The sequence below is a fragment of the Littorina saxatilis genome, unplaced genomic scaffold, assembly GCF_037325665.1.
Source record: "Littorina saxatilis isolate snail1 unplaced genomic scaffold, US_GU_Lsax_2.0 scaffold_1117, whole genome shotgun sequence".
In the NCBI taxonomy this organism is placed as follows: domain Eukaryota; kingdom Metazoa; phylum Mollusca; class Gastropoda; order Littorinimorpha; family Littorinidae; genus Littorina; species Littorina saxatilis.
The window spans coordinates 19,897-32,500 of NW_027127769.1; the positions used below are offsets into that span (position 1 = coordinate 19,897).

The 12,604-nt window shown below is 43.6% G+C and overlaps 1 protein-coding gene across 2 annotated transcripts in view; it reads left to right on the forward strand.

Moving 5' to 3' along the window:
• LOC138956141 (high mobility group protein HMGI-C-like) overlaps positions 1–12,604 on the forward strand; it is a 33,389-nt gene that overhangs the window by 19,619 nt on the left and 1,166 nt on the right. Inside the window, exons 3-5 of one of the 2 annotated variants that reach the window (XR_011452516.1) lie at positions 8,102–8,152; positions 9,228–11,053; positions 11,198–12,604. The exon at positions 11,198–12,604 is cut by the window's right edge and continues 1,166 nt beyond it. Coding sequence is in view for 1 of the 2 variants with exons in the window: in XM_070327585.1 (XP_070183686.1) it covers positions 8,102–8,152; positions 9,228–9,290 (114 nt within the window). In the remaining variant the exon portion in view is untranslated. Of the gene's footprint in view, positions 1–8,101; positions 8,153–9,227 lie in introns of both variants that reach the window. The other variant, XM_070327585.1, reaches the window with a different exon arrangement.

Sequence of the window (12,604 nt, forward strand, 5' to 3'; positions counted from 1 at the left end):
AATGTAGTAATTTCGCCTTACGCGACTTGTTTTCTCTTCTCATTTCCTGTGTTCCATTTGAACAACTTTTTCAAGGTCATATCTCAGTTTTATTGAAATCTATCTTCTTATTTTTTTGCATCGTGAAAATACCGTTTGTGTGTGTGCGTGTGTGTGTGTGTGTGTGTGTGTGTGTGTGCGTGCGTGCGTGACTGCCTGCGTGCGTGCGTGCGTGCGTGAGAGACACACACACACACGCACACACACACACACACACACAACCTCTTTCTCTTACCTTCTTACAACAGTAAAGCTTTGTAACACTGATAATCCTGTCAAGTAAGACTCCTTCTTTCCATCCACTCCCCCCTCCCCCGCAATCGACCTATTCACCCCCCCCCCCTCCCACCTCCCCCCACCCCCCGGGGACCAGACGATTAATCGTCAGGCCACATGTAGTTCACTTTCTTACACAAAGTTCATTCACGAGAGGGAGTTGTTCAGTGGTGGGGTGCACATGGGGGGCGGAGGGGGGGGGGGGGGTGAGTGGGGGTTGAGGGCGTACCCCGAGAAAATGAAACGAAGAAAAGGGGCAACGAAAGAAACATCCGTCCGTTCACCTGTCGGAAAAACCCACGTTGACACAGAAACTCAGGTACAAATAAAACAGGTTAGCGAGGCCGCTGCAACATTGTGCTGCTGTCCCATTTAAAGCGACAGACCCCCCTCGTCGAATGGACATTAGAGTCCATTGTGAAAACCGAAAGCACGTTTTATGTTGTGAGAGTGGAGAATCATCATGTGTGCTTTTTTCTCTTGTAGAACTGACGGGAAAACGTGTGATTTAACATAGAGTTTATCGCAATTTTTCCAGAATATTTTTTTGAAAAATGATGTATATTTACTCAAAATGTCATTTTTGAACAAAAAGGCAAACTGAAAAAATAAACAAATAGTCCGCCTCGTGTGCCTGAGGATCTCCACTTCATGTTGGTTCATGGCTTCTTGCTTCCAAACGGTCATATTGCTACATTGAAATGAGCGAATATAATATGGGCGCGTAGTCAGATGGTTTGGACACCGGCCTTCCGTGTGGTCGGTTCAGGGTTCGATTCCCCAAATGTTTCTGATCCCCCAGGTCGACTTATGTCATGTGCAGTCCTGCTGGTGTCTGATTTCCCTTCGTACACGCAAGCACAAGGCCAATGCAAATGCGCACCTGTTATCCATGTCAGAGTTTGGTGGGTTATAATACACAAGAACTACAAGGCGTGCATCATCCCCCAGAATCGGAATATGACAGCCTAAATGGTGGGAGGGGGGGGGGGGGGCGGTCGTGCACGTAAAAGCTCACTACTGAGTACTACGAGTGTCCGTGAGAGACGCATCATACGAACGCAGATGAAGAACAAGTCGCGTAAGGCGAAATAACAACATTTAGTCAAGCTGTCGAACTCACAGAATGAAACTGAACGCACTGCTTTTTTCACCAAGACCACATACTCGTAGTTTCGTCAGTCCACCGCTCGTGGCAAAGGCAGTGAAATCGACAAGCCATGCAGAATAGTGCGGTAGTGGTCGCGCTGAGCAGGATAACACGCTTTTCTGTATGTCTATTCTTTTTAGCTTACTGAGTTTGTTTTTAATCCAAACATATCATATCTATATGTTTTTGGAATCAGGGACCGACAAGGAATAAGATGAAATTCACTTCAAATTGTTTTTAAATCGATTTTGGAAAATTAATTTTAATCATAATTTTCATATTTTTACATTTAGTCAAGTTTTGACTAAATGTTTTAACATAGAGGGGGAATCGAGACGAGGGTCATGGTGTATGTGTGTATGTGTGTGTGTGTGTCTGTGTCTGTGCGCATGTGTGTGTAAGAGCGATTGAGAGTAAACTACTGGACCGATCTTTATCAAATTTGACATGAGAGTTCCTGGGTATGATATCCCCGGACGTTGGTTTCATTTTTTCGATAAATGTCTTTGATGACGTCATATCCGGCTTTTTGTAAAAGTTGAGGTGGCACTGTCACACCCTCATTTTTCAATCAAATTGATTGAAATTTTGGCCAAGCAATCTTCGACGAAGGCCTGACTTCGCTATTGCATTTCAGCTTGGTGGCTTAAAAATTAATTAATGACTTTGGTCATTAAACATCTGAAAATTGTAAAAAAAAAATTTAACAAAATTTATTAAACGATCCAAAATTACGTTTATCGTATTCTTCATCATGTTCTGATTCCAGAAACATATAAATATGTTATATTTGGATTACAAACAAGCTCTGAAAATTAAAACATTAATAATTATAATCAAAATTAAATTTTCGAAATCAATTTAAAAACACTTTCATCTTATTCCTTGTCGGTTCCTGATTCCAAAAACATATAGATATGATTTTTTTGGATTAAAAACACGCTCAGAAAGTTAAAACGAAGAGAGGTACAGTAAAGCGTGCTATGAAGCACAGCGCAATCGCTACCGCGCCAAACAGGCTCGTCACTTTCACTGCCTTTTGCACTAGCGGCGGACTACGTTCAATTTCATTCTGTGAGTTCCACAGCTTGACGAAATGTAGTAATTTCGCCTTACGCGACTTGTTAATTTTCAGAGCTTGTTTGTAATCCAAATATAACATATGTATATGATTTTGGAATCAGAAAATGACGAAGAATAAGATGAAATTACTTTTGGATCGTTTAATAAAAAGATAATTTTAATTACGAGTTTCCGATTTTTAATGACCAAACTCATTCCTTAGTTTTTAAGCCACCAAGCTGAAATGCAATACCAAAGTCCGGCCTTCGTCGAAGATTGCTTTGCCAAAATTTCAATCAATTTGATTGAAAAATGAGGGTGTGACAGTGCCGCCTCAACTTTTACAAAAAGCCGGATATGACGTCATCAAAGGTATTTATAAAAAAAATGAAAAAAACATCCGGGGATATCATTCCCAGGAACTCTCATGTCAAATTTCATCAAGATCGGTCCAGTAGTTTAGTCTGAATCGCTCTACACACACACACGCACAGACACACACACACACACACACACACACACACACACACACACACACACACACACACACACACAGACACACATACACCACGACCCTCGTCTCGATTCCCCCTCTATGTTAAAGCATTTAGTGAAAACTTGACAAAATGTAAAAAGGAGAAGAAGAAATGAGCGAATTTACAAAACGCACTTTCTGTAGTTTGGTTGCGCAATGGGATTGTTCAAATTGTTAAGATGTCTGTGTATCTAAAAAAGTGACAGGGTGAACAACAATGACATAGAAGTTACACCTTCCCACCCCCGCACACGCCCGATACTGAAATTCCTCAACCTCGTGGCTGTCTGATTCAAAGATAAAGAAAGAATTTAGCTTCAAATGGATAGTGTCATCAACATTCAAAAGTACGCACAATATGTCTGCTTCTTGTGTGAAATATTATTCTGTGATTTGTATCATACCTTCATGGCATATCCGTGTGCGTGTGGATATGCATTTTATAACTTGGTAAATGTGAGGGAGGTGAAAGGGGAGGGGGGACAAAAAGGGGAGGCGAATTTAACAGTGTAAGGGGTGCGGGGTGGGGTGGGGGTGTGTGATTACTTTGAGTTGTTAATTGTCAGAATGTAAATTGCGCGTTAGTGGGTTATTTTGAAAGTGCGTGCGTGCGCGCGTGTGTGTGAGTGTGTGTGTGGGGGGTGCGTGTGTGTGTGTGTGTGTGTGTGTGTGTGTGTGTGTGTGTGTGTGTGTGCGCACGCTAACGGGTTGGCGTGTGGGTGGATGGCTGTACGTGGGATCAGCATTTGCAATGATGTATCTGTCTTCCCACATTGGAGTCACGAGAACCGAGGTCACAAGCTTAAGACTTTTGAATAGTTCACATTGTAAACTGTTAATCCCACTCGTAATGTTGGGCTACACTGTCAACTTTCAGTCCCGTGATCGTAGTGTGGGCGACGGTATTCCCTTTTAACTGCGTAGATAGTCAAACGAATGCAGGTAAATCTTTTTTGTTGAGAATCTCCGTCTCCACGCCGGAGGAAGGTGTACGTCCGTTGTAGGGCATATCGCCTTCTCCGTTGAAATCTGAGACAAGAGAAGCCGGATCGAAGGTAAATACTTGCACAAAATGTGCTAGAACTCGTAAACTGTTTTGTGTATATTGGCAACTTTCAGATGGCAACTGCACAAACCCTGTGTTTATCACATACGTGATTTTGTTCCCATAGTACCCGCTCTGTACGTGAAGTTTGCACTTACTCTTGTTCCAATCGTGTGTCAACCCCCCCCCCCCCCCCCTAACATGGGAATATTTAGATTTTTTTCATTATTCAAGCATTCCCCTGCTGCTACAGCAGTTCGAACAAGTTGTACAACATGTCTGCGACGTGTTGGCAGTTCGAACAAGTTGTACAACATGTCTGCGACGTGTTGTGCCAAGATTTTTGCCCATGTAGCCATTTCTTTGCTACTAATTTTGATTTCAAAGTGAGCAAGTGCGAAAAATGAGTGTACGCTTCTGTTCCATAGCGGTGTACGCCTCCGTATCTGATACTGAAGGAAGCGTATCCCAACATTTGCAGGTACTCTTAGAAAAGGCCTTACTGTGCCGCAGTATGTCATAGTACAGATTAACCCAAATGACACAATAAAGGGGAGATATGGTACAATATTATGAATGCAAAATTGTTTAGGCTAGTGTGGTGTATAATTGCAGGAAAAGGCAAATTGTCGAATTTGAATCCATACAGCCGCACTTACCGTAAAATCCCTAGCACAAAAAAAAAAGTGATACAACATGTGATTTATGCAATTTTAATAAAAAAATAAACACACCGTTTGTTTACACAAATAAAGATCAACGTTCTTTGATAGAAAAAAATAAGAAGAAAAAGCCGGCGAATCATCGAACAGTGTGCACAAATCGTAGATAAAGCAGGCCGAATGTCTTAAAACAAATTTTTTTAAAAAAGGGGGTGGGCGTTTTCTAGGTAGTGACCCCTCTGCACAACTTTTGGCCAAAAGTGGGGGTGGGCGTTTGCTAGATACTGGGCGTTTGCTAGGGATTTTACGGTACGACCACAAAACGTACTCTAATTTCCCGTAAAGGCATAAATACAAATATTGTGTAACGTATAGCTGAATTGAGGAGTACCTATACATTATTTTGTATTTGACTGGTAATCGATGTACTTGTAATTTAGCCCCCCAAACATGTATTTAATGCAGCAACTTACTTACGCCTGAGGACACAATTGTTGCGAAACCCAGCGGAGAAGGCGATATGCCCTAAAACGGGCGTACACCTTCCTCCGGCGTGATCTCTCACACACAAATAGACACTCTCTCACATCCCCCCCCTTCTCTCTCTCTCTCTCTCTCTCTCTCTCTCTCTCTCTCTCTCTCTCTCTCTCTCCTCTCTCTCTCTCTCTCTCTCTCTCCTCTCTCTCTCTCTCTCTCTCTCTCTCTCTCTCTCTCTCTTTTCTCTCTCTCTCTCTCTCTCTCTCTCTCTCTTTTTTTCCCTAGTCATAGTTATAGTAAAATAGTTTAGTCCCTCTTTAGGGCGAGGGCCAGATGCAAAAAAGCATATCTATGCTTATTCTTGTCACCCTCGAAAAATAAAGATTTGTCATTGTCATTGTCATTGTCTCTCTCTCTCTCTCGTTGCGAACATTGATGCACGTGCAAAGAGGGCAATCAAAGCAGTGCCAGTGCCAGTGGCCCTGCGCCGTTGATCAGTTCCCCTGACAACATGTTAGTGTCCGCGGCACAAAGCATTCATCACAGTTCTTCACTGACACCCGTGAAGAACGACTCTCTTGGGCATCATGTTCACAGGATTCCAGACACACCGTCTGCTGAAGTTATCCCCCCTCCCCCCACCTCCCACCACCAGCTTGTACGACAATCCATCTCCTCCGTGAAATCCAACACTGCAAAAGACTAACTTCATTTTGCGCATCTAGAACTTCACACACATACACTAACACACACAAACATACACCCGCACAGACATATCCTCGTACGCACGCGCATACACTATTAAACATAAGACGGTAGAGGGTACCATGAAGAGGGTACATACACACGCACACGCACGCACGCAAGCGCGTACATACTTGTTTCAACTGCCTCAGTGATTGTCTCATTTACCTTGACTAATGTGTACATGCCGAACACAGTCTGTTGTCCTATGTTCATTACAGTCATATTGGTGGGAGATGCTAACCGACAAACCGCATAAAGTTCCGTTTGGCTGGCAACACAATAGGTATGTGTAGTAGTCATTTGTGGGATAGTTGTGTAAATGTTTTGACTGTTTATATCCTTATTTGCGACAAAAAGACAAATGGTTGCTTCAAGGGTACTCTGAGCGGAGCAGCATCTTTAAAGAAGAGCCTTAGTTTTCCCAGGGCTATCCCAATTTCAACTTGTGTTGAAATCATCTGTAACCAGCCCTTGTGCGATGAGGGAGATTGTTTTATCTGTGACCTTGTCTCGACCTCTACAGCATTTTGCGACACGAGCGAGGGCTCGTTTCCATGGGGACATGTTGGTTGCGATAACAACCCCAGTGTTCCCATCGGGACAAAGTGTTAAGCATGCCTATGCGCCCGCGTTATCTGTTCGATGTTAAAGACTTGAAGGCTGACAAGATAAAACTGTGAGCAGGTGATGATTAACGCAAAGAGTTTGTTCGAGTTATTGAAAAGGGTCCCCCCCCCCACCCCCCATTTCAATCACCTGTTACGAATATCTGGTGTGTAGTGCTGGCTGAGGAAGTTGTTGGGGGGGAGGAGGGGGAGAGGAGGGACAGGGCGTGAAGAAATACTGAAATCGTCTTGGTGTGCATATCTTTTTTCGATGTGCCCGTATTTTTGTAAGTCATACATTTTTTCCATCTCAGTAAAGGTTTGATCACGGCATTGTTTTTGTGTGTGTGTTTTATTTTAGCACAGAACTTAATGTTTAGCACCGAAACCTCGCCTTAACTAAGTCATACTATCGATTTTTGAGTCACTTGAGAAAAAGTGACTCTATGTAATCGGTCAGTGTTAGTCTGTCCGGCCGGCCGTCCGGCCGGCCGTCCGGCCGGCCGTCCGGCCGGCCGGCCGGCCGTCCGTAGACACCACCTTAACGTTGGACTTTTCTCGGAAACTATCAAAGCGATCGGGCTCATATTTTGTTTAGTCGTGACCTCCAATGACCTCTACACTTTAACGATGGTTTCGTTGACCTTTGACCTTTTTCAAGGTCACAGGTCAGCGTCAAAGGAAAAATTAGACATTTTATATCTTTGACAAAGTTCATCGGATGTGATTGAAACTTTGTAGGATTATTCTTTACATCAAAGTATTTACATCTGTAGCCTTTTACGAACGTTATCAGAAAAACAAGGGAGATAACTAGCCTTTTCTGTTCGGCAACACACAACTTAACGTTGGGCTTTTCTCGGAAACTATAAAAGTGACCGGGCTCAAATTTTATGTGAACGTGACTCATTGTGTTGTGAATAGCAATTTCTTCCTGTCCATCTGATGCCTCATATAATATTCAGAACTGCGAAAGTGACTCGATCGAGCGTTTGCTCTTCTTGTTTTATTTGTTTTAGAAGACGGGTTGCAGTAGGTTGGTTCTGTGTCTTCCGCTTTTCTCTGGCTTCAGTCTTCAGTGTATAGGATTCGGTCCATGTGTTTGTTTGTTTGTGTGTTTGTGTTCGCATATAGATCTCAAGAATGAACGGACCGATCGTCACCAAACTTGGTGAACAGGTTCTATACATTCCTGAGACGGTCCTTACAAAACTTGGGACCAGTCAAACACACGGTTAGGGAGTTATTGGTGGATTAAGATTCTACAAGGACTTATAGAGAAACATATTCATGGTCAAAGGGAAATAACCTTCTCAGTTGGTGGCAGTGAGAATGGGTGCAGTGAGAATGGTTATTTCCCTTTGACCAACGGGGGTGTTTTTCCTACCTCGAAGGAATTTCTTGTTTTTCCTGTTCTTTCACGGGTTTGCCTTTTTCCAGTATGATCAGGATTCAAACAACAACAACAACAACATTGTGATGATTGGTCTTGTTGCTTTTCAGAAAAGCTACGGTTCAGAAGAGAGACGGCGAGGCAGTCGAAGCAGAGGCGAGGTGAGAAATCATGCGGTAATTAATTGTTTTAGATAGCAGGCAATGCAATCAGCTTCTGGCTTTGTTCAGTAATTTAGTACTAGAAATAGTTTTGTAGAAAGATGGCTCAGTTTTTCTAGTCATATTACATGTAGTTTGAAACCTGAACAAAATATGGGGATGAAAGTCGCTTTTTTCATTCGATATTAGTTATGACAGTGATAAGCGGAGTTATCAGTCCCAATGTTGAGTAAGGAGGAATCATATCGGATGGAACTGGTTCCGCATGGATCTTATTTACTGTTGTTTATATTAAGAGTGCGCACTGCCTCTTGATCCTGAAAAAATGTAGTATCAGACAATCTTCGCCTTCAAGTGCCACTGCTCAAGTGTTCCTTATTAATAGACAAGCATTTTGAGCTAAGCGGAATCGGTACTAAAGTCAGCTGTCCGACTCCCTGACCTATTGACCTACTTACGTCAAGTGACACTGCACGTGACACTTAGTAGGAATAGCGCGCGTGTTTTGGCTTTTTCGTTACTACCTAGCTTTTTCTGCAGTATATGCCAAAGCAGTTATGTGTCGGTCACTGAAGCGCTGGGCCAGCAAGATTGTGTTGATAAACAAACATAGTTAGCATTACGATCTTAGTTTCTTCTTCCTGACGTCATAGTGCACGACTTACCTAGGTGACACATTTGACCTTGATCTGATTGTGGAGGTCACTGGCCTTTTCTCAGCTTCAGGACACGAGTTCGCGATTAAATCAACTGAGCTCTTGTGGTCTTATGACTTTCTTCTCTGGATTTTTATTTTGTTTCTGTGATGTTTTTGTTTTGTTGTGTTTTTTAGTTTTTTTGTTAAAGATTATCTTTCTGTCTGTGCCTCAATTTTTTTCTGACTGTGTGTTGACCCAAAAACAAAATAACTGGCAAACCGACTGACAGGCTGACTAATAGACTGAACGATTGACTGAGCTGCCAGTTATGAGTGAAATGCGTTGATTAAGCTGAATGAATATAGGGAGAGACAGAGAGATTTGCACAAGATGGGTAGAACACGTTTCATTTTTGCTCATTGTTTTCCTGTTTCCAGCCTCAACTAGGGCAGTCTTCACCAGTCAGCGGGGATGTACCCGGCGACACTCCTAGCCAATAGCAGCGCACTGAGAATGCGTGGATGTGTTCAGCCAATGGCAGCTCATCTTCCAGGGCGCGGGACATCTGGCCTATGGCCGCTTATTTCTGCAGAGTCAGCTCAACCAATGAAAGTGGGTGTGGTTTGGTTTGGTTTTCCTTGCATCAAGGAACTTACCCAGTCAATGACAGTTTATATCTACAGCATGTTGATTTGCCAGCAACAACTGACTTCTACAGTAAGTTCAGACCACAGCAAATGGCAACGCAGTCACCGGAAGTGCACTGTTAATGACGGCTTACTTAGAACTACGGCGAGATGAGGTTCCTAGCCAATGACAGCTTGACAGCAGGAGGACGTGTTCAGCCAATGGCACTTTACTTAACTATAGCAAGCTGCGATGACCAACAAACCATACGACCAACCAACCATAGCTTACCTCTACAGCTGTCTTGCACAGAAGTGGTGTCTTGCTGCTACAGCAGGATAAAGTGCCCAACCAATGCTGGAATGCCCGGCCAATGGCAGAAGACCTCTGCAACACTTGAGACGCCCAGCCAATGTAAGATTACTTCTACGTGGAATAGACCGTCACCGTAATTAACTCTGATGGGGTTTTGAACGGCCTTGGAAAATTTGTCGTCTCCAAAACCTTAGGCAAGCTCCGATGTGAATGTTTTCGGAACGAAAAAAGAAAACATCACAATGAGCGGACACTGCAAAAATGACAATGTCTGCTGGAGATGATGTCTTTCCTTTGAAAAAAAATGAACATCAAGTTTAATTCATTGGGATTCCACGATCACATGCTTAACTCATCAGTGGCCGCATCGCATGGTTGTCTTGGCGATCAGGGGCGCAAGTCTTCCATAGCCCATACAAAGACCCGATTGGCTGATTTCCGACCATCGTCAGTTATCATGTCCAGCCGATGGCAGTAACATTTTAAACAGCGTGTTGACGTGCCCCAAAATACTATTTAACTCTAGCAGGGCCGATCGAGGTGCACGAGAAAGTTACCAATCGGATGGGAGCCAGCTGCGGGGTTTGATTGGTTGAAATTGAGATTTGTTGTGATTTCAACGAATCAGACCCCGCGGTTTGTTCTCTCTCGGTTGAGTGGCACCCACTTTTGCTTCGTGCAACTCAGCCCTGGAGTTTTCTGATTTGTTCATATCTCACTGGCTGCTTCCAGCATGAAAAGTGTGATGGGATGTGCACAGCAACTAGAGATGGGATTTTGAATCGTGGCTTCGCTGACAACTGATGGTTACTGAGTCATGCACACCTTTGAAACTGAGACAGAATTGTGCACAACTTGCAGGCACTTAATTACTTACTTACGTAGGCACTTTGCGGCTTGCCCCCAGCGGAGCATAGGCCATTGACGACATTTCTCCATCGCACCCTGTTCTGGGCTGTTCTCTCCGCTTCTGCCCAGCTAACTTGCAGGCACAGTGCTGCTCACCATATTAGATTTGGCCAGGCTTTTACGTGGGTTATGAACATCCTCCCTATGCCGACACTCAACACACTGCCTATGCCGACACTCAACACACTCCCTATGCCGACACTCAACACACTCCCTATGCCGACACTCAACACACTCCCTATGCCGACACTCAACACACTCCCTATGCCGACACTCAACACACTGCCTGATTCTTGTGCAGAGTAGGACTTTTTGATGACTTAATATGATAAGAAACCACTTCTTTCCGTTAGGAAAATAATTCAGCCAAAAAATGCCACTGCACAGCAAGCAGCAAGGGTGTTGATGGTTGGTATGTGACCAAGCGGAGGGATGTGACCAAGCGGAGGGATGTGACCAAGCGGAGGGATGTGACCAAGCGGAGGGATGTGACCAAGCGGAGGGATGTGACCAAGCGGAGGGATGTGACCAAGCGGAGGGATGTGACCAAGCGGAGGGATGTGACCAAGCGGAGGGATGGTCTTATCCCAAGCGGAGGGATGGTCTTATCCCAAGCGGAGGGATGGTCTTATCCCAAGCGGAGGGATGGTCTTATCCTAAGCGGAGGGATGGTCTTATCCCAAGCGAAAGCCTTGCCAGACCTGAGACGTTGAGGCGAATTGTTCACATGAAAAGGACTGTGCTTTTATGCTTTTAAGCACAACTTGAGAACTACCGAGGAAAACGAAAGTAACATGCGCGTTGAATTCGTTTAAAAATTCAAAATACCCGGGAGACTGAACTAAAAACACAGAAATACGGACCAGCAGGGAAATTGCGGACAGAACCATGTTTGTGCAAGTACACTTTGTACTCGTGTTATTAAATAACATTGATAATTTTAAATTTGTGAATGTACGGAACTGCACCGCCTTCATAATTTTCAAAGAATGCAATACAAAACACAGACGGTGTGTGTTGTGTGACATTGAACAACATTTGTGTTGTTACGCGAATAATTCAGACTTCGTATGTTGTGTAAATATATAAATACGGATCATCCGGCTGTCAGGGTGGAATGTAACGGAACACGGGACCAACCTCTCTGTCAGTTTAACCTGGGGCCATTACTGACGCAGTGTGGGCCCAATCACGATTGTTATTTGTCAACAACGACTTCCAAGATGAATACAATACAAAGCAATGTAATGTAATACAATGAAATACAACACAACATTACACCACACAACACAACATTACCATGCAATACAATACAATGCAATACAAATCGCTATTATCTAATTCAATGTCAGATATAATTGTATGACGAGATGGAATGGAGGAAAGGAAAGGTGGGGATTAGGGAGAAGTGGAGGGGTGGGGGGGCAACCATTCCCGGACAGTACCGGTTTAAGCCATGAGGGAAACCTTACCTAACGTATGTTTTCGGTTGTGTTTCTGAGCAGACTTCGAAGTCTTCCAAGTGAGTCGAGATTTGTTGACGGGGAAATAACTCGTTTCAGATTGGTCTTCGGAGCGAAGAAGGGAATGTTTGAATTATCTTTCCTTTATCAAAAATGCACAGAAACAAAAGGATGGACAATTCCGGTTAACTTGGGAAAATCTTACTAGTGCTTTAAGGCACACACACACACGCACACGCACACACACACACGCACACACACGCACACGCACATACACACACACACACACACACACACACACACACACACACACACACACACACACATACGTGTATTAATCATTGCCGGTGCCTATTTCGTCGTCGGGATGAGTTCTATGTGACTGTGTATAACCTGCCTTAGATAATAGTCTCTGGTGCATTTTCAATGCAATTCAGAAGCTACCTCATTCATTTTCTTTAAGTATGATGTATTTTGATTGATTTTTTTTCTATATTGAT